Source organism: Mesoplodon bidens, assembly GCF_964165515.1.
Source record: "Mesoplodon bidens genome assembly, chromosome: 5".
NCBI classification, from domain to species: Eukaryota; Metazoa; Chordata; class Mammalia; order Artiodactyla; family Ziphiidae; genus Mesoplodon; species Mesoplodon bidens.
The window spans coordinates 49,618,717-49,640,655 of NC_138161.1; the positions used below are offsets into that span (position 1 = coordinate 49,618,717).

General features: G+C 36.8%; 1 protein-coding gene across 2 annotated transcripts; it reads left to right on the plus strand.

Annotated features, from left to right (window-relative positions):
• The first annotated feature begins 1,195 nt into the window (after window positions 1–1,195).
• On the plus strand, window positions 1,196–15,666 carry PCNP (PEST proteolytic signal containing nuclear protein). Of its 2 annotated transcripts, none has more exons than XM_081235098.1 (5): window positions 1,196–1,300; window positions 6,102–6,316; window positions 9,111–9,185; window positions 12,679–12,734; window positions 13,884–15,666. In XM_081235098.1, exons 1-5 carry the CDS (start codon window positions 1,237–1,239, stop codon window positions 14,008–14,010), a joined length of 537 nt encoding a protein of 178 aa, XP_081091224.1. In that variant the 5' UTR covers window positions 1,196–1,236; the 3' UTR covers window positions 14,011–15,666. The 2 variants fall into 2 exon arrangements, with proteins under 2 accessions (XP_081091224.1, XP_081091225.1); XM_081235099.1 differs by lacking the exon at window positions 1,196–1,300 and adding an exon at window positions 5,953–6,078 and having other exon boundaries at window positions 6,154–6,316.
• The last annotated feature ends 6,273 nt before the right edge of the window (window positions 15,667–21,939 follow it).

The following is a 21,939-nucleotide window of genomic DNA, read 5'->3' on the forward strand; positions in this document are numbered from 1 at the left end:
CGGAGCCTGAGGAGTCATCCATTCACAAATACTGAGCAACTTTCATATATGAAATAAGCAATACAAACTGCTGTGAAGAAAAAAAAATTTTTTTAATGGTCTCTGTGGTCAAGGAATTTTTGAGCCACCTAGGGAGAACTTTTTTTTCTTTTTAACACATATTGAGGGAAGTATACAATGATCAAAGAATGGTATATGGAATTTATTATCTCATTTGATCCCCAGGACCACCCTTTGAAGAAGTACTATTATTATTTCTATTTTATAGAGAAGGAAACATAGGTCTGTAGACAGTAAGAAACCCTCAAGGTTTACTCAGCCAGTAAAGGGATTCCAACCCAAGTTCTGACTCCGTAAGGCCAATTTCTGTAACACTCACTGTATATTGTACAGCAAACCCAGAAACTACAGTTCCCTAGGCAAGGAATCGACCCCGTATAGCAAGAGGGCAGTATATATAGAGAGAAAAAGCGAAGATGAAGCTGAAAAGTTAGGTTGGGGCCCAATACAACGTTTGGACTTCATTCTGCAAACTCTGGGGATACACTAAAGGTTTCTAAGTAAGGCAGAAACTACTGTGGTCTTCACGTAACAAAGTAACTTCTCTTGACACAGCAATTGCAGCTTGTAGAAAAATCAGTTTTACCACTTGCCTACGCGACCTTAGACAAATTTTTCTTTGGCCTCAACTCACAGCTAATTAAAAGAGGGCAATTCCGCATTGGACTATTGTGTGGGGATTAAACGAGATATCGCCTGACACAAGAGGGCGCTCGATAAACGTTGATTTTGCTTCTAGGTAGGAATAAGAATTCGGTCTTTTTTTTTCTTTTTTTTTTTTTTGAGTGGGTACACGTAATCTAGCAAACAAGACAGAATGAAAGAGCCTGGCTAGCTTCGGTCGGCCAGTTTGCAGAAACCTCACCTGAGCTCACCAACGTTTCCAGGGTTATGATCCCACCTCCCCTCACTTCCCTGAATCCGCCAGTAAACCATGAAAATCTAACCCACCTCTAGTCAAGTCCCTATCCAGTCCTCGGACCGCTCAACCTTCCCCGCCCTTCCCTCAGAGGACGCTCGCCGATGATATCATATCCACTTCCGTTTCCGAGAGGCCCTTCACTCGCTAGGGCCGCTCTAGGCTGCCGCTTCCAAGGCGGGCTCCGAAGCTTAATGGTTGCTGGGCGGGGCCGTGACGTCCTTGGCGTGGCTGCAGGGGAGGCCGCGGCGGGGAAAATGGCGGACGGAAAGGCGGGAGAGGAGAAACCTGAAAATCCGCAGCGAGCTGGAGCCGCCGGAGGTGAACATAACCCCAGCGTCGCGGGCTACGTGGGATGCTCTGGGCCTTTCTTTGAGCTCCCCGGGGTGGGGGGAGTAGGCCGGGACGAGAAGGGAGGATCTGGCGCTCACCCGGCCAGGTGCTGGGCCCAGACAAGCCCTGGGCACGCCTGGTGCGGCCTGCTGGCGTCCGGGCCCACATCGCCTCCTTGCCGGGGGAGAGCCGGTCACTGTTCGTCACCTCCTGGCCCCAGCGGAGGCCCTGATTCCGAAGAGAAGGGAGATGGGCCCCAGAAAGGGGGACCGAACTCGGGGTGGGACTAGGAGTGGCGGTGCGGACGCAATCACACAAAACGCACACGGGCGCTCGTTCAGTGCGAGTCACCGAGCGGTGGCCGCAGGAACTGGCCGCAGGCCGAGTTTCCGACGGTGCCGGCCTCTCAGTTACACCTAGGAGTTAGTTTGCTGCTCCCTTTTCACTGAGGAGGTGGACTACCCTGGCCTTTTTCTTTCCTTTATTTTCAAGCCTAATTCTGATCCTGTAATGGGATGGGTCAAGGCGATGGAGGGAAAGAGGAATACCTCTGCCTGCCTCCTGGTTTAATCTGCCGGGTCTAGGGTTACGGTTTGGTTGCCTTTCTTTGAACTGTCTGCCTTTTCTGTGCTAGGCTGTTGCCAGCTAACTGCACGCCAGATATTTAGGTGGCTAAATAGGCTAGTGTGACTCTTCCTGTATTTTGTTACGATGTAAACTCAGGTTACAGCTATCTTTATTCTGTCACCTCCACTCCTCTAAATTTGGGTCTTGTGCATTAAGGAAAAGAAACATCCTGTAATCTCTCCAGCCCTCCCGCTCCTTTGTCCTCCCAAGGCTAGTGACTTAACACGTGCGAGCTGAGCATAATGTCTTTAGAACGTTTTAAGTACCACACTCTTAACTCTTCTTCAAGTTTTATCCCTGAAAGTATTTAATATAAGAAAATACAGAAGATTAATAGTATATGAAGGCAACTGTTAGGACCTCCCAACAAGTTTAATGTGATTTGACTTGGGAACAAAAATTGAGGAAAGTGTAATGTTCGGTTACTTTGGACCCAGAAATTCCTTTTTAAAAAACACGTCCGGTGCTATTAGTTGAGCCCAAACTACTTTCCCCCTTCCCACTCCCCTCCCGTCTTGTTTTTTGTTGTTGTTGTTATTGTTGTTTTACTAGTAAAATAGTTTATGAAACAACAGTTTAAGCCATTTAGTGCTACCTCATTAGCGATTTTTTTCGTCAAAAATTGTCTTGGAAATTATCAAGTAAAATTACATTTAAAAATTAGTAGTTTGAGGAAAAACAAAGATCTGTAGCCTGAAGAATCTTATCTGACTTTTAGACTACCTTTTAACTTTTAGAATGGGTTTCTAAGTGTCTTGACTGAGTATCTGAGATGTGTTTAACGTGAGCCAAAGTGTACCTTAAGGGAGTTCCCTGGTGGCTTAGTGGTTAGGATTCCAGGCTTTCACTGCCCTGGCGGGGGTTCAATCCCTGACTCGGGAACTGAGATCCCACAAGGCGCACCGGATGGCCAAAAAAACAAAACAAAACAAAACAAATATACCTTAAGTGTCAGCATAATTCCACTATATAATTTGTCCACCACCCTTTCAGTTAGGGATAATTAGCTCTGTAGTATGAATATTGATGTTTCTACTTTAGCATATTTTTGTGAAGGGGTGATATAAAGTTATCTTTGCTAATTGCTATCAAAAATTATTGTCTCCTTGTTGGTGACTTAGAATAAGTAATATCCCTTAATAACGTCTACATAATTTGCCTTGGGTGTGCCTTCCTTTGAAAGAAAATACTGTTACATGTAAACCATTTTTGAATGTCAGATATTTTTAATGAAATTGTACAAAGAAATCATAGTTAAAACATTCATACCATGGATATTGCGAAATTGATAATTTTACGGCAAATAGGCCCTGTTTTAAAACAGTATCAAGTTTGTCTTGGGGGACTTACCGAGAGATTATTCTGATTTTTAACTCCTGTTGAACAGTCCAGTAAGTTGGAAATATAAGTATTTTTTAATGAGTTAACATAGTTAACATGAATTTATGTTAATAAGAGAAGCTACTTACTTGAACTACCTGCTCTCACCTTAAAGAGAAGGGATGATATTAAGAGTAAGGCTTTAGGTAGGTTTTTTTTTCCCTCCCTTTGGTTAAATTTTTGTAGCTCCTTGAAATAAGTAGAAGCTTTAGAGAAGAGCTATTCATATCGTAATCATGCCCACCTCAGGCTACTTTAGGTTATCTAAAACTACTTTAATGAAATTGACATTTATTGTGCCAGGAGGTTCTTGAATATGTCCTGTTATTGAGATAGGTATGTACCCTTTTTTCAGATGAAGTTACCAGAATGCCAATGCGTCATGAAGGGTATCCTTATGGACTTAAAACTTATTGGGTAATTTTTTTCAAAGTAAGGTACCTTTGTACTCCAAGGCCCACCTCTCCTCCCCAAAAATGCTAGTACCATGTGTAATTTGATTTCACATTGACTAATCTACACATTTTGTTTGCTTAGAATGAATACAAACTAAAGTAGTACATGTTGTATTTAAAGGAAAACACTTAATGGACTTTAAAACACTTTAATGGTCTTGATAGTTTGCCTCTTCAGGTGACAGAACCACGGATGTGAATAAAATTGAGTTGCTGACAGTTGATTACTTAATTAATGGTAGAGTAGTTTTCCCAACTCCCCTGTTCATGCTACATTTTTCTAGAGCATTCATTATAGAAATCTTCCCTAAGCATCATAGGATTGAACAGATAGTATTGTGTTTCATGTGTTAGCACATACTAGTTCAGTTAGTTGTCACACTTGATGTTATTAATGTTATAGTAAGAATTATGTTTTTCACTTTTTGTCGTATTTATGCTTTGATTTTTCTAGATTCTTTGTTCCAGAATTATTTTCTGGGTAAAAGGAGACCTAGAATTAAGAAAAGATAGGTTTTAAAAGAACCAGAAATTGTGACTAATTATAACCCTTGAGTCACAGTTCAAAGAGCAGAGTTACACTAAAATCAAGACTAAATGTTCTTTATTCTATTTGTTTTGATGTTTTTCAGACTTTGTGTTTACACAGACTTGTGCATTTAGTATACAGATTGCTTCTATATGTAAATCCAGTGGCTTTTTTATCTGTTTCTATATGCTCTGACACATAGAGCCAATGAGTTTCCAGTTTTAGCTGTGTGTCAGTCACAAAGAAGAAGTAGTTATTACTGTTTGGGTTTTACTGTAAAATTCATACTTGATTAAACCTATACATAGAATAGAGAATAAAATTTAGCATAAATGCATTTAGTGGTAGACTGAAAAAATGTTTGCATAATACTGTCTTTTTTGTAAGAAATTCTAAATTGAGTTTTATATTTCAAATATTGAATAGCAATCTTACATTCTTCAGGTGCTTTTGTAATTTTATATCTGAATAAGTGAATGGCACCTCAGGCAACTATTCCAGTGCTGTCTTTGCTTCCTAGGGAAATCCCAAAACCTAATCCTGCTTAATTTCTCCCCTACATTGTGATTAAAACTTGCACCTCTTGTCTAAAGGTAATAAAAAGTTCGTTTTATTTTCCTGTAAACAAAATAAAATGTTCTGTTCAAAGTGCTTATTAAATTTAGCTACCCCATCATTCCAAAACTATATAGATCGGGATCTATAACATCCCGTCTTTTAATTCATTACTTGTCAGTCTGTTTGATTTTACCTTTTCTACCATTCTAGCTTTTTGTCATGTTTTCTTAGCTGTTGTCAGGGCCATCCTTTAGAGAATCGTCTCTTTCTCCATAAACTATTCATCCAGTGTAGCAGAATACATTCTATAGGGTAAATTGGTAAACTTGGGAAAGAAAATAAAATATTTAATAATCAGCCAGCCTTCTGTCTTACCTCCCACTATGTTTTTAAATAGCCTTCATGTGTAACACGCCTAAGATATTCAAGATGAGAACTAATTTCACTTATTAATATAAAGAAGCAAAATTACTGAAAGACATCTTGCATTCCATATCTACATATGTATGTCTTCTGTTTGAAATTATCATTAGCTCATCTTTCTTTCATGAGAAAAAATAATATATAAACCTAAATATAGTTGTTGATATTAAGAGTAGCCTAAACAGATATTACTCAAGCTTTGAGAGTAGAATGCAGTTACTCAAGAGGGGATGACCTTGAAGTCTTCCTTGAAGTTCCTTTCTAACTAAAGGTTGTGTGAAATGTTCATGAAGAACACATCACTCAAGAAGATTACTCCAGGCTGTACTAACACTATAGTTTGGGTAATAATGGGCTGTTCATAACAGGGTACTTTGTATAACTAGTAGTACATTATTGAAGAATATTAGACTTTTTATTAGTCAAATGTATTATCCTATGATGTGACTAACTGCCAGCAAACCAGTTTGTATAGAATTTATAGACCTTAATTTATAAAAAGAAAAATTCCACATATAACTAGATTATTGTACAACTTACAGTGTTTAGTTGAAGGGTCTTACTTTTTGTGAACTCTATATTTATAATTTTAAATTGCTCTGTATTTTATGCTAGTTAATTCATGGGAGCCTCTTCTACTGCCACACAATCTCAGTTCCTGCTGTATACTCTAACAAACAGTGGAAGAGACTGTTGGGTTCAGTAGGTGACAACTGCAGAGGTATCTTCTTTATAACGATGCTTTTTGAGGTTGCTGCTCCCATCAATCTGCTCAGTAAAAGTAGCTCATCTTGGTAAGTTGTTTCGACTTCACCAGGACCTGAAGAAGAAGCAGAAAAACCTGTGAAAACTAAGACTGTTTCTTCCAGTAATGGAGGGGAAAATTCCAGTCGCAGCGCTGAGAAGCGATCAGCTGAAGAAGAAGCTGCAGACCTCTCAACAAAGCCTACAAAGATCTCCAAGTTTGGATTTGCCATAGGTAGTCAGATGACAAAGAAAGCCTCAGCCATATCCATCAAACTTGGCTCAAATGTGAGTTGTTATTTTATATATTATATTTGTAATGGGTCTGAAAATTTGTTTTTGGAACCTGCTTTTATTGGATTATGATAAATTAAGTATACAGAAATGTATAAAAAGATACATTGGTACATGAACTTATTACATGTAAGTAAGAAATTAGTGACTCTATATTCAAGAAAGGTCTGGATGAATTATAATTCAACAAAGCTGTTTTTAAAAAGGGTTTGGAATATGAAAAGGAAAACTATTATAGGGACTATATGATTTATAAAGTAATAATACCTTAGAATTTCCTAAGTTGAGCAAAACCTCTGAAAAATATTTTTAGAGTTTCAGTTTATTTTTCTTTTAATTCTAGTGATATTAAAAATAATATCTAGAAATCATTTGTTTGTATTTTAAAAGATTAATGTTAGTAAGGTATTGCTTAATAAGAGCTTCCTGATTACTTTGGAAGCTACAAATGGACATTGAGTATTGTAATCTATGACAGTAGTCCTTTACAGATCAACTTTTGATTCCTTGTTTTAAGATGTAAACCTTGAATTAATACTTATTAACCCTGGAGTATCTGGAAAGTATTTGAAGTATTAGATTGAAGCATATGAAGTTTAGAGATTTAACTATTTCTGATCTACAGAAGTGTTAATTTCATGTGGTTCAACTAAACAGATCTCTTCTTTAAGAAAAAGAAAGTTACTTGAATAGTGTATTGCTGTTAGCTTTAGAAAATGGTTACATTCTTGTGTAAGGAGAATAATCTTAAAATTGCTTTTAAGTTGTTTGTTCATGTCTGTTCTGTGAAAGTTAATGCTCAGTTGCCTGGATGCATACAGCTTGATTTCTTCATTAGATGTCATTCAGAGATCTTAAAAATATGATATAGATCAGATTCCTACTAGAGTCAGTGTGTTTGAGCTATACTTCTAGTTTTAAAAAAGCTACCATTCCTCAGAGCCCCTACTCCCACCCTATGCTGTTTTGCTTTTTTCCTTTTCTTCCTTTTTCTAAAAAATTTAGTGTGAACAAAAAACATTCAGTTTGTAACTTCATTATTTCATGACTCTTCTCCCTATTTGAGCTGATTCTTTTGGTTTAATATGTTTTTTATAAAGTTGCATAGGCCTACCTGCATAGATATTTACTTTTTTTGATAGTCATTAAACATATGGTTCTCATGTACACTTCTCATACAGGTATTCCCCTTGATAATAGATTTTACGGTGCTTGAACACACCTCCTAAATCAGATATCCGTATCCCTACTTTTGCTAAGTCATTGACGTGATTTAGTAATTGCTGATCATTTTAGTTGGGAGGGTTATGCTTGAAAAGGCCTATTCAGTAAAACTTTAATCTTTAGAAAACAAAAGACCTTTTTTCATAAAGTAAACCAAAGTGTAAACATAATCTCGGCGAAGTGAGGTGTAGGATATGAAAATAGTTGAAACTGTTGCTTTTGATTATATGATGTGAAAAGATAGTCAAACAACCAACAAATACTTACTTGTGTCTTATGTTTATGTACAACATCAAATACGTGACATCTTTAAGAGTAAAGGGTGCTTCTAGAGTCACTGTGCATAATTTCAAAATGAACATTTTTATTTCTTCAAAAACAAACATTGTTTATAAAAAGTGTTTCTGTAATACAAGAAGGGATGGTTAATTTTGTTTCAGCAGCTCAGAGATTTTACTGGTGAGGTGATGCTAGAGTTGGCTTTAAGTGCAGGCAAGAGGCAAAGGGACATCTCAGATAAAAAGAGCTTCATGCAGGGCATTCCGTGGTGGTCCAGTAGTTAAGACTTGGTGCTTTCACTGCCGTGGGCCCGGGTTCAATCCCTGGTCGGGGAACTAAGATCCCATAAGCCGTGCAGCACAGCCAAAAAAAAAGACTTTTATGCAAAGGCAGTTTAGATGTGAAGCCACATGATGCATTCAGGAAATTGTTCATAGTTAGGAAGTGTTTGGTAGGCAAATGCCGGGATAGAAAGCCCCCCACATAAGACCACAGGACCAAATCATAAAGGACTTGTACTCCATAATATAGTTTGGTTTTATTCTTTGGGTTCTAGAGGAGCCATGGAATCATTACAAAGAGTCTCAAGCCTTAAACAGATTTGCATTTTAGAAACATTACCCTGGTACCAGTATAGAGAATTAGAGGAAAATAAACACAGAAGGTGGGGAGATGGTATTTCTAACAGCAGTTAAGGCAAGTAATGCTAAGGGGCCTTAGTGTTGGTAGTGTGGTAGTAAGCTGGGAAGGCAGGGGGAGATTTAAGTCTATTTAATAGAGATCTAGTTAACAGGACCTTACAATAAAATGTGCAAGTTGAAGAAAAGGTTTTCTGGCTTGAGCACTTAATGAGCACTGCAGTACCCCTGGGAGCTCTGAGTGGCGCTGTCCAGTAGGCAGCTAGCTAGTAGAGAAAGATGAGTCTTCGTGTCTTTCTCAAGGCACGCTGTGCTTAATTTTAATGTTACTATGGGCAGGTATTAATATTCATTTTCTCTTACCTGTACCAGATACCTTTTAGCTAAGTGATATTAAATTATAGACCCTAACTAGAAAATCTTTTACAGGAGGAAAACAAATGGACATATAATTAATAAAGTAAAATCTACCCATTGATAACCCACATTTTCAAAAAGAAAGTAGATTTCTCCAGTGTTTGTTCTTAGTTCCTTACTATATGTTTCTATGAAAACATAAAGTTGAATCTTTGAAGATAAATTATTTTTATCATTAAATAAGCCTGTGTAAACATTATATTATACTCTTTTTAATGTTTCTTCTTCAGAAACCTAAGGAAACCGTTCCAACTCTTGCTCCAAAAACCCTTTCAGTAGCAGCAGCTTTTAATGAAGATGAAGATGTAAGTTGATACCTAGTTTTGTTTGTTTTACTTTAACAAGTTCTTTAAGAAAGATGTTAGTGGCAAATTATCAAGTTGTACTAATGGTACTAGTGAACTTTTTTTACAACTCTGAACAGTTGTTGGTTTTTTTAAAATGGCATCTGCAAAATCTGGATATTTCTGTTTATTTATTTAATTTGGTTGTGGGATTATTTAAAATATTATTGACTTTAGGGGGGGCAAGGAACTTAATCAAGTCAACAGATGCTTATTATGAGTAATAATATATATATGTGCTATGAAATATGTAGGATCCAAAAAAAGAAAAATTCAATACTGCTGTCTTCAATAATTTTTATAGTTGGAGTCTTCAGTGAGACATTATGCATGTGTTCAGCTTTAAAAAGTAGCTATAGTGCTTTCTTCTTGTATCCCCATGAGGAATAACAATAGTTCAGGTGATTCTGCCAGAATATCTAGTCAATATGTATGTGTTCCAGAGTGGCGCAGTGGTTAAGAATCTGCCTGCTAGTGCAGGGGACATGGGTTCGAGCCCTGGTCCGGAAAGATCCCACATGCCGGGGAGCAACTAAGCCCGTGCACCACAGCTATTGAGCCTGCACTCTAGAACCCGCGAGCCACAGCTACTGAAGCCCGTGCACCTAGAGCCCGTGCTCTGCAACAAGAGAAGCCACAGCAATGAGAAGCCCACGCACCACAACAAAGAGTAGCCCCTGCTCGCTGTAACTAGAGAAAGCCTGCTTGCAGCAACGAAAATCCAATGCAGCCAAAAATAAATAAATAAATAAAAATTTTAAAAAGAGAGATTAGGTAACATTTTGGTTTGTACAGATTGTTATCAGGAAAGGACAATGTAGGAAGAAGGGGACAACGTGCAGAAGTAGAGAGGCTGGAAATAGTAGGCACCTACATAATAGTAATGGCTTGCTTTGAATGCCTAACAGTTTGAATCTTTTCACACAGCTTTATTTTATCCTCCATATATCCCTGTGAATTGTATGATATGGTTATTCTTATTTTCCAAATGGAGAAATTAAGTGTGCATAAGTATTGTGCACAAGTGTTGAACTAGACCTGAGCTTTCTGGTTTCTTGTCCTATGTTCTTTGCATCATACGTTACTGTTTTCCCTGTTTTTTTGTTTGTTTGTTTTGTGGTACGCGGGCCTCTCACTGTTGTGGCCTCTTCTGTTGTGGAGCACAGGCTCCAGACACGCAGGCTCAGTGGTCATGGCTCACAGGCCCATGCTACGCGGCATGTGGGATCTTCCCGGACCGGGGCACGAACCCGTGTCCCCTGCATCGGCAGGCAGACTCTCAACCACTGCACCACCAGGGAAGCCCTTTAGTCTCTTTTAATTTGGACAACTCCTGGGTTTTTCTGCGTATTTCATGGTATTAACATTTTTGAAGAGTTCAGGCCTGTTAGTTTGTAGAACGTCCCTCAGTTTGGATTAGTCTGATGTTCCCTTACGATTAGATTCACATGCCTTTTGGCAGGCGTACCACAGAAGTGATGCCAAGTTCTCAATGCATCATATCAGGAGCACATGTCAGTATATCCCATTACTGGCAGTGTTAACTTTGATCATTTAGTTAAAGTGATGTCTGCCAGATTTCTCTACTGTCAAATTACTGTTTTATCTTTTATAATTAAAATTTATCTTGTGGGGATATGTTTTAAGAATATGTGAAGGGGACTTCCCTGGTGGCACAGTGGTTAAGAATCCGCCTGCCAGTGCAGGGGACACGGGTTTGAGCCCTGATCCGGGAAGATCCCACATGCCACAGAGCAACTAAGCCCATGTGCCACAACTACTGAGCCTGCGCTCTAGAGCCCACGTGCCGCAACTACTGAAGCCCGTGCCTAGAGCCCGTGCTCCACAACAAGAGAAGCCACCGCAATGAGAAGCCCGTGTGCCTCAATGAAGAGTAGCCCCCGCTCACTGCAACTAGAGAAAGCCCGCGCACAGCAATGAAGACCCGACACAGCCATAAATAAATAAATAAAAATTTTAAAAAGAATATGTGAAAATACATAATTTTTTAAGTGTTCACTCATGAGTGTTAACATTCATTGATGATTCTTACCAGAATCAATTATTATGATGTTTGCTGAATGGTGATTTTTTTTCATTCTTTCATCCCTTCTATGTTTATTGTCTCTTGCTGTAAGGAAGAGCTTTTATAAGTGTAGGCTCTATTCAATGGGTTATAATACTCAAATTGTCCCAGATTTGACCAGTAGAAATCCCTTTAAGCTGGATCTTGCAGATGACTGTGTAAAAAATAATATTTAGCTCATCAGTAACATTTATACTTAAAAAACATCTAAAAGACACTTGCCACAGGGCTTCCCAGGTGGCGCAGTGGTTGAGAGTCCGCCTGCCGATGCAGGGGACACGGGTTCGTGCCCCAGTCTGGGAGCCGCGGAGCGGCTGGGCCCGTGAGCCATGGCCGCTGAGCCTGCGCATCCGGAGCCTGTGCTCCGCCACGGGAGAGGCCACAACAGTGAGAGGCCCGCGTACCGCAAAAAAAAAAAAAAGAAAAAAAAATCAGACACTTGTCACATATCTTTTCACGAGTTGTAACTATGGAAAAGTAGTAGAGAATGAGCTTTCAAGATGTCTTTTCGGTAAAGGAAACATGTTTGAGAAGGAGCAATACAGTAAAATGGTTAAGAGCCTTTGCTTTGGCATCTAGCTGTTTTGTGTCTTGGGACAAGTTAACCTTGTTTACCTTACCTACAAAATGTGAATGATGATACTCATACCCACCTTGTAGGATTGTTAGGGTTTTCAAAGATAGTGCATATTAAAGCATTTAACACAATGTGTAGCTTATAGTAAACAAATAGTTTTAGTTCTAGAATATCAAGTTTTTTGGGGGGGTTTGTTTTTGTTTTGGGGGTTTTTTTTGTTCTTGTGTTTTGTTGGTTTGTTTTTTGGCCACGCTGCACGGCATGCGGGATCTTAGTTCCCTAACCAGGGATCAAACTCGCGCCCCCTACAATGGAAGCACGGAATTCTTAACCACTGGACTGGCAGGGGAGTCCCTAGAATATCAAGTTTTTACCAGATTTTTTTTCTTTACGCAGAATCAGCACACTAGAAGCATGAGGGGTTTTTTTTAATGTAGTTAAGATAAATGATTTTCTCCTTTCACCAAAATTTCAGACTTAGATATAAAATTTAGCATTATTGGTAATCAAGTGATTTTAATATAGTTGACCCTTGACCAACACAGGTTTGAACTGCACAGGCCTATTTATACGCAAATTTTTTTCAGTAACGTGCTACAGTACTACGCTATCCCAAGGTTGGTTTAATCCTCAGATGTGGAACTGTGGCTATGGAGGGTCAACTATAAATTTACACACAGGGTTTTGACTGTGGCGCTGTGGGGGCAGTGCCCTTAATCCTCCTGCATTGTTCAAGGGTCAGCTCTATCTACATGCAGTCATCTCTGTTTCTATCTTACTTTTTTCTCCAGAGTGAACCAGAGGAAATGCCTCCAGAAGCAAAGATGAGGATGAAGAATATTGGAAGGTATTATAATTTTTGTATAATACTGTAGAAAATTATAGTGAATTAAGAGCAAGAATAAATTGCACATAATCTATTAGTGTTCAAGCTTTTCTTGCATATTTGGGCAAAAGTTTTGTTTTCTGAGATTACTCTCCTGGGAAAAGAAAATTAGTATTTTAAGAAAAAATAACAATAATGCTATTTTTTTTCAGATACATGTAATCTAAATTTTTTCAAATAACAGTTATGAGAAATGTTTCTGATATAAAATTTAAAAGTTTTTTTCAGGTATAAAAAATGGCTTTCACTCATCTCACTTAAGATATTCCCACCACTTAATCTTGATTGTATGTGTCCCATTTTCCTTAGTAATTTAGATACCAAATATAAAAAGAAGACAAAAACATTCAAAATTTTTCCTCCATTGTTTCTGTTATTGTGGAAATAACATTAATTTCACGTTAACACGATGTTCAGTTTCCTGTCTTTGTATGCGTAAATGGATAACTTAGAGGCTAATAAGAAAGCTGGGCTTCAAAACAACCTATACTATATCCCCACTTCTACCAAATGTATATATTCTCCCAAAGAACTAAGTGCTGAGTCTTCAAGCATCAGTCTTCAGACTTCATCTATGATTCAAACAGGAACTGTCCCAGTGGCTGTCTGCCTGCCTCCCTTTTGGACTGGGACCTAAAGTAAGAAATACATCTGGCATTATAACCAAATCTAAACACCCAGGATACATATATCTTCATATATCTAAACATTTAAAATTGAAACAAGTTCATAAAATGACATCTTCTGTTTCATTTTTTATAAATGCTGTGGCAAGCCACCACCAAATTGATTTAATGACCCTGTTAATGAGTTACAAGCAATGGTTTTTAAAACTATAGTGGTTGCCACTATAGTGGTTGCTGCATATCAGAATCACCTTAGATGTTTGTTAAAACCACAGATTTACCTGGCTCCTCCTCAGGCCTACTGAATCTGAAATTTTAGGACAGGGTCTGTGTAAAGGGTATTTTTAAAAAGATCTGTAGAGGCTTCTGATGTTTGGCCTGCATTTATAATAGGTGCTAAACAAATGTGTTTTGAATGAGTTAAAAACATAGCCTGAAACTCATTATATAACATTTTAAATAAGTTTCCTTTCTTTTAACACAGGGATACACCAACATCAGCAGGACCAAATTCCTTCAATAAAGGAAAGCATGGGTTTTCTGATAACCAGAAGCTATGGGAGCGAAATATAAAATCTCATCTTGGAAATGTCCATGACCAAGACAATTAAATGATGTGTTTTGAAATTGGGGTATGGGGTGGGAGTAAAGTTAAAAGGAACAGTTTCCTTTTTTAAAGAATGGTATAAGACTATCTTTGGAGCCGCCTTTTTTTTTCTTTTTCTTTTTTTAAAGATTGAGTGGTACACTAATAAATGAGAATTTGAAATTAGAGGTAATTTATGTTTTATATACAGATTTCAAGACATTTGCTAATTTTGTAGTTTCATGTGATTAGTTTCCAAAGGTTATAGATGATTTAAAAAATCAGAAATGGTACCTTTCTAAGAATTGCGTATTTTTTTAGACACAACTACTAGCACATTAAGAGGGAAACAAAAAGTTGTCTATTTAAGCTGTAGGCAGTTACTCTCTAACTTAACTCCCTTGTTAACCTAAAGTCTGGCTCCCAGGAACAGCCTTATAGAGAAGGGAGTATTGTATTGGGAGGAAAATGTTGCTGGACTATTGACTGAGAAAGTAAATTAGATAAAAATTAAAATACAGCTTTTTTTTTCCTAATGGGCATTTGTTTTGTTTCGAATCATCATAAACTAGTTATTGCATTGCTATCAGTGGATACAGATGCTTAGCTCTTTAAAAAGAACATTTTAAAATTTTATGTAAACTGTTGAGTATTTAAAATAGCCCACTTCACTTTAAAGGGTCTTGTCTACCTTTGATAGTCTTCAAAGAACAACCGTTTGCTACCAAAGTAAATCAGTATTTTGAATGTGCTTCTCTTGGTTTTTGTTATTAGCTAGTTCCTGTAAGCATTTCCACCAGATCTTGAGGCAAATCATAAGGAAGCTGTTTCTTTTAAAATAACAAACCACCACCAAAAATTTAAATGTACATAATAGTTAAATATTTGGCTGTTCTTATTTTTTAAAGGATATAAACACCAAAAAAACAAGGCAACATTGTATGAAGACGGAAAATAAGAAAGATGCACTTTCTGTAACTTTATCAAAGCATTTATGTTACTAACTTGTGAAATCCAATTTGATTTGAACTTATTACAGGAATTCTTATTTAGCACAATAATATGGTTTCTTTTAACTGTATACATATTAACCAGTGGCCTCTTTAAAAGCACATTTTAGATACTGAAAAGGAAAGAAAATGCATCTTTAAACATATTTTATGGAATCTTTGACCACATATACTTTGTTAATCTTTGTGTTGTAGGATTGTGTTTATTTTGTATTTTTGTATTGTATATGAATTCTTTTTTTAATGTGACAGTTAAACACATCTTTAAAAGCATAGTCACACATAAAAGAAACATATAGTATAATGATTTCCTTGAAAACTCTTACAATGTTAGATTTGGAGGCAGCTTCATACTGTTTAATTGGTGGTAACTACTCTCTGAGCTCTTTTAATAGGTAATAACTCCAGAGAAGCAGCCTGTATATATTCCTAATACTTTGTTCACTTGCATTTGAGTTTAGAGTAAGCCCCAAGTCAAACAATGGAAATGTATATAGAACGATTAGTTCTTACTTACATGGTTTAATTATATCAAGATACATGAATTTAACTTGCTTTAACGTAGGCAGACTTCCGATTTTTGTTCATTTTAATGTTTATGTTGAAATAACATCCCAAAACGACTGAGATGAATGTCTTTACTAAAATACCAATAAATTTGTCAAACTCTATCAGTGTTCTTATTTTCTGTTACACTTAATTGTTGCTGGGTTTGTTTTAAGCAAAGAAGAGACAGATGTTATTGGTGCTCTTGCCCAGATTGTTGGTCAGAGTAATAGGAGATTTTAAATTGCTCTTTGGAGTCTACCTAACTTAGCACATAGTTCTAGAACATTACAGTATCTCAGGTTAGAAAAAGACCTAATCCAAATCCTCCCTTTCCTCTACTGCCAAAGTATCATCTATTATGTGCTGTAGAAAATCCTGCTGAGGCATACCTTTGAAAATCCCTAAGTGTTAGAAGGTATCCTCCCTCTTACTTGTGTCTGCCATCCATTATCTCTGAATATTTTCTTAATGTTTATAATGCTGCTGCCCTATAGGTCAAGTGTTAGTAAATGAAAAGATTGAACTGCATTTTAAAATTAAGGTTCGTTTCTAGTTAGACTAATTACTAATTACTATGAATTTCAAATGATTTTTTCTTAACTCTAATAATCAAGGTTAGCTTGATACACTGTGGAGGGATTGTTCAAGTTACTTCCCTGCTGAGATGAGGATACTTCTTTTTAATTTTTTTTAACTTTTCATTTTGAAAAAATTTCAGACTCAAAACATTGCAAAAATATAATGAAGTACTTCCATGTTCTTCAAATGATAACATACAACCACAGGACAATTGTCAAAATCAGGGAATTAACATTATTAAAATATCACCTTACACTATTATTCTACAGACCTTATTCAAATTTCACCATTTGCTCCACTAATATCTCCCTAGTTGAAGGTTCACTACATTATCACATATTGTTTAGTTGTCATCTCTTTTAAACCCCTTTAATCTGGGACTCTTCAGTGTTTGTCTATTATGATCTTAGACTTTTTGAAAAGTACAGGCCACTTATTTGTAGATCTCCCAATTTGGGATTTCCCTAATGCTTCCTCACGATTAAATTCAGTTTATTCATTTTTGGCAAAAATAAGACAGAACGGATGTGTCTTCAGTATATCAGGAAGCACATGATGTCAATTTGTCCTCTTACTAGTGATGTTAATTTTGATCACTTGGTTAGGGTGGTATCTGCCAGATATATCCAATATCAAAGTTGTAATTTTTCTGTTAGTAATTAGTATCTTATGGGAAAATTTTTGTAAGTATCATATTCTCATACTTTTGCCCACTAATTGGCAGACCTTCATGGTTTTTGTTTTTTGGGTGTTTCCCCCATGGTTCTTTACTGAAACAATTGTTAGTGTAGGATTTGCTGAATGATGATTTTTCTATTTTCATCTCCTATTTTTTGTAGTTCAAATTCTGTGAGGAAATTTCCTTCTCCATTCTTCAATTTTGTATTGATAATGGGCCTGTGTAATCTTATGTTATTCTATAGGTTATAATGCACTACTATTGTATATTTTGTTACTCAAAGTGTCCCAGATTTGCCCACACAAACCCCTCCGCATTGACCCTTGTGTCTTTTTGACATGTCCCCATTCTTTTTTTAAATACATCTTTAATTTCTGGCACCAGAAGATATTCTGGACTCATCTCATATTTTCTCTTCTTTAACCCTGGAATCAGTGATTTCTTTAAGCATCCATGGTTCCTTTTAGAATCAAAATCTGCACTAAGTGTACTCATTGGTTCTGAAGTGTCATTGCTTCTAGCCTACTTGACAGAGCTAGAAAATGTATGTATGTATATACATCTATATCAATTTCTAGATCTATATGTGTGTGTGTATGTATGTATATACTGTATGTATCTCCATGAGTTCATATAGATACTTCCATTACCAGACCAACACCAGATTCATTCTAGTCTTCCTCCTTTCTCTACTTACTACTCTTGTCCAACAGTAAGAAATCTGACTATGTATAATCTGTTCACTTATTTGCTTAATTTCTAGAATACACATAAAGTTTCAGAATTAATTCATATATTTCCCTATGAAAAACTACTAACCAGAGTGCAGTATTTGTATATAGTTCTTTTCCTTTTTAGTCTTAAGAGTACATAATCAAAGTACTATTTTAGGGCTTCCCTGGTGGCACAGTGGTTGAGAGTCCGCCTGCCGATGCAGGGGACACGGGTTCGTGCCCCGGTCCGGGAAGATCCCACATGCCGCAGAGCGGCTGGGCCCGTGAGCCATGGCCGCTGAGCCTGCGCGTCCGGAGCCTGTGCTTCGCAACGGGAGAGGCCACAACAGTAAGAAGCTCGCGTACTGCAAAAAAATAAAATAAAAATACTGTTTTACAAAGTTACGTAGGTTAGTTCTTTGCTCCCCCTTTCAGTATGATTGTGTTACGTTACTCATTTGTAATGCAGTTTGGTTTTGTTTGTGTTTCATAATGAATTACTGCTCATTGTTAATTTTTTTTGCATGTGAAATAGCATAGGTCTAAAAGTTGGAACTATACAAAAAGTGTAACTCCTCCCTATTTCTGCCTCATTTTCTTCCTCCTGTCCTTTCTATCCTGTTTACACCTATTCCCTATAGGCAATCCACCTCTGGTTTCTGGTTTATCCTTCCTGTGTTCCCTTTTAAATCAATGAATAGATGGGTGTTTATTATTTCTCCTTTGTTCTTACATGAAATGTAATATACTACAGTTATTCTTTTATCCTTTTTTTTTTTCCTTCATTTTACAGTATACCCTGGAAACTATACCAGTTCATGGAGATCTTTCTCAAAAAAAACTTAACAGCTACATAGTACTCCATTGTGTGAATATACCATAGTCAATGCAATTACTCTTACTTGTATGGGCATTTAGGTCATTTCCAATGTTTTGCCATTACAATACTGTAATCGAATAACCTGTGCAGGTGTATTTTCTCATTGGGATGTATCTTCCTTCAGGTAAATTCCCAGAAGTAGGATGCTGGGTCAAAATATAAGTGCATATCTACTCTTACTAGATATTGCCAAATTCTCCTACAAAAGGATAGTACCAGTTTGTTTTCCCACCAAAAATATATGCATGCCTTTTCCCACAGCCTTGCCAGCAGAATGTGTTTGTCATGCTTTTTAATTTTTGCCATATCTGATAGGTTTAAAAAATCGGCATGAGACTTCCCTGGTGGCGCGGTGGTTAAGAATCCGCCTGCTAATGCAGGGGACACGGGTTCGAGCCCTGGTCCGGGAAGATCCCACATGCCGCGAAGCAACTAAGCCCGTGTGCCACAACTGCTGAGCCTGCGCTCTAGAGCCCGTGAGCCACAACTGCTGAGCCCACGTGCCACAACTACTGAAGCCTGTGTGCCTAAAGCCTATGCTCCGCAACAAGAGAAGCCACCGCAATGAGAAGCCCCCGCACCGCAACGAAGAGTAGCCCCTGCTCGCCACAACTAGAGAAAGCCCGCGCACAGCAACGAAGACCCAACAGCCATAAATAAATTAATTTTTAAAAAAAATTGCATGTTAGAGTAGTTTTAATTTGCATCTCTCTAGCTATGAGTGAGGTTGAATATCTTTTCATATGTTTAAGGGCCATTTGAATATCTTTATGAATAGTCTCGTTTATTTCATTCCCACTTTACTATTGGGTTTTTGGTCCTTTCTCAAATTTTAAGAATTCGTCATATATTAACTCTTTATACATATGTTATAAATAGTTTATCCTAATTATTAATTGTCTTTCGGCTTTGATTATGGTGTTCTTTGTAATACAAAAAGCTCCCTTTTTTTGTAATGTAGTGAATTTTATTCATCTCTGTTGCCTTTCAGTTTTGTTAATAGTTAGAAAGCCTTTCTCTATACTGAGGTAAAAGATAAATTCACCCTTGTTTTTCTAGTGCTCGTATTGTTTCATTTTCAAATTTAAACAGACTCCTGATCCATTTGGAGTATATTCTTGTGCATTTGTGAGATCAAGATCTAATTTTAGTTAACACATCTGTATGATATTAAGCCATCCTAATCGGAAGCAGTCTGCTTTTGTGTTTTGGGGGAGTGTTAAATTTTTTCTCATACAGGTTTTGCCTATTTCCTGTTAAGCTTCTTCCTAAATATTTAATCATCTTTGTTGTTATTGAAAATAGGTTTTCTCTATCATTTTGTGCTGGCTGTTGTTTTAAGATATGAAGACAATTTCTGTATGTTAATTCTGTGTCTTGATATCTTACTAAACTCCTTATTGTTTGAGTTTTATCATTGATTCTCAAGAATTTCCCAGGTGTACCATCATATCACCTGCAAATAGAGATGGCTTTACTTTATCAATTTTTGTGCCTCAATTTATTTTTCTTGTCTAATTGCATTCCTTAATACCTCTAATACAGTATTGAATAGTAGTAGAATAAATGGGTGTCCTTGTCTTTTTCTCAGTGGAAATGTCTCCAGCATTTTACTATTAAATAAGATCCTGGCTTTAGGACTACATATTTTATCATGTTAAAAATATCCATCAATTCCTAATTTTCTTAAGTACTTTTATCAGAAATAGGTGTTGAATTTTGTTGAAAGCTTTTTCAGCATTTTATCAATGAGGGGAAACTGTAATATATAGAATTAACATGAGAACTCCCCGGTGTAGTAGAAGTAGCAACTGCAGGAAGAAACCACCACCCACAGGGCTAAGGGAATAAGTGAACAAGCGAAAGACAACATCTTAGAGGAGGGGCCCAGAGGCTGAAATTCAGATCTTTGAGGAGGTACAGCTGCTGGCTGCAGGGAAGAACAGCACACCAAGCTGCCCATCACCACACTGAAGACAAATTTTGGAAATTCCTTATTCAACTTGTTCATGAAAAGTCCCTGGCGATTTGTAGCCCTTTACCCCCACAAGAATCCATTGTTAGTTAGCAATAATTATTAGTTTTAGTTTTTCACTTTTTACTTCTTTTCATTTTCTTATACTTTCCAAATTTCCTACATTGATCCTACATTACTTTGATAATTGGAGAACTGAGTGGGGAGTAGAGGTATCTCTAAATAAGGCAAATTAACTCTCATGCTAGGGCTTCAGATATGTGAGAACTTTTTCAGACCAAAGACCTTGGGCCACATCACTTAATTGTTGCACATGGACATAGAACTCTTATTCACATCTTGTACTTTTTAAATATAATACAAATGTGCTGTTCTAAATATTTTTTGGGTTTTTTCTAAGTATAAGTCCTCTTTGGGAGCATTTTATCTGTGGTATCCATTGAATTTACATTGCTTAATATTTAGGAAAAAAAAAAAAAACTTGTGTACTATGTAAAATATCAAGGATGACCACTATAGCTTGACTGCAAGAAGAGTTACCTCTGAATGCTGGTGCATCTATATCACTGATTGGTATGTCATCCAAATACACCACAAATGAATTTCACTCAGAATCCAGCATTGTCCTGATCTCATGCTCGTCACACACCTGGAGTTACTTATTTTATTTCTGCTTTTGGAATTCCATGATTAAACCACAGTTGACGTAAAACTTGGTTAGAGCAATAGAAACTATGAATTTACCCATGTAACCATGACTGAAAATAAAACAAAGTTTCTAAGTATTTATGGATTATATAATCTATTATATCCTGACTTTAAGGAAAAGAGATCAAAACAAGTAGCAGGACACTTACATCAAGTATTGCAAAGAAAGTAATATGGAAAGGAAGTAAGTACTAATTAGATGATAAAATACTTGCAAATCATTAAAGCAAATCTAACTGAAGATGCAATTGAGAATGGAAAGGTGTACATATGGGGAAGGGAGTATATAGGAACACTTTACTTTTCCACTTAGTTTTGCTATGAACCTAAAACTGCTCTTTAAAAAAATAAAGTTTTCTTTAAAAAAAAAAAAACAAGATGTGAGCAGTGGTTTGACTCAGATTCACAAGGTATGTCTCTTAACCATAAATATAAATAATACTGAGTTGGATATAAAACTCCCCAAATATTTAACAACACTGTCGTAATGCTGTGTGTGAATATTAATTTAATCTGTATAGACAGTTACATACATAACCATACCAGCAAGTTTCCCAAAACAGGATTTAAGTGTAGTTATATTCTCAAAGGGCCACTTTGAGATGAAAATGTCCCTTTCCCAGGTAATTTTAAACAGGTGTTTCTTCTCATTCTATCTCATTTGAATTCTACAGTGGCCACTGACTATGAGATGCTCCAAGGAAGAAAACTGGGAATCTTAAGTATGAATTTTACTACAGTCCTTGCTTTCTCCAGTAGAGGAACTTAAGAAGCAGCTGCTATTCTGTGCCAACTTTTAATTTTTTTAATATTTATTTATTTATTTTTATTTTATTATTCTTTATTTTTTGGGCTGCATCG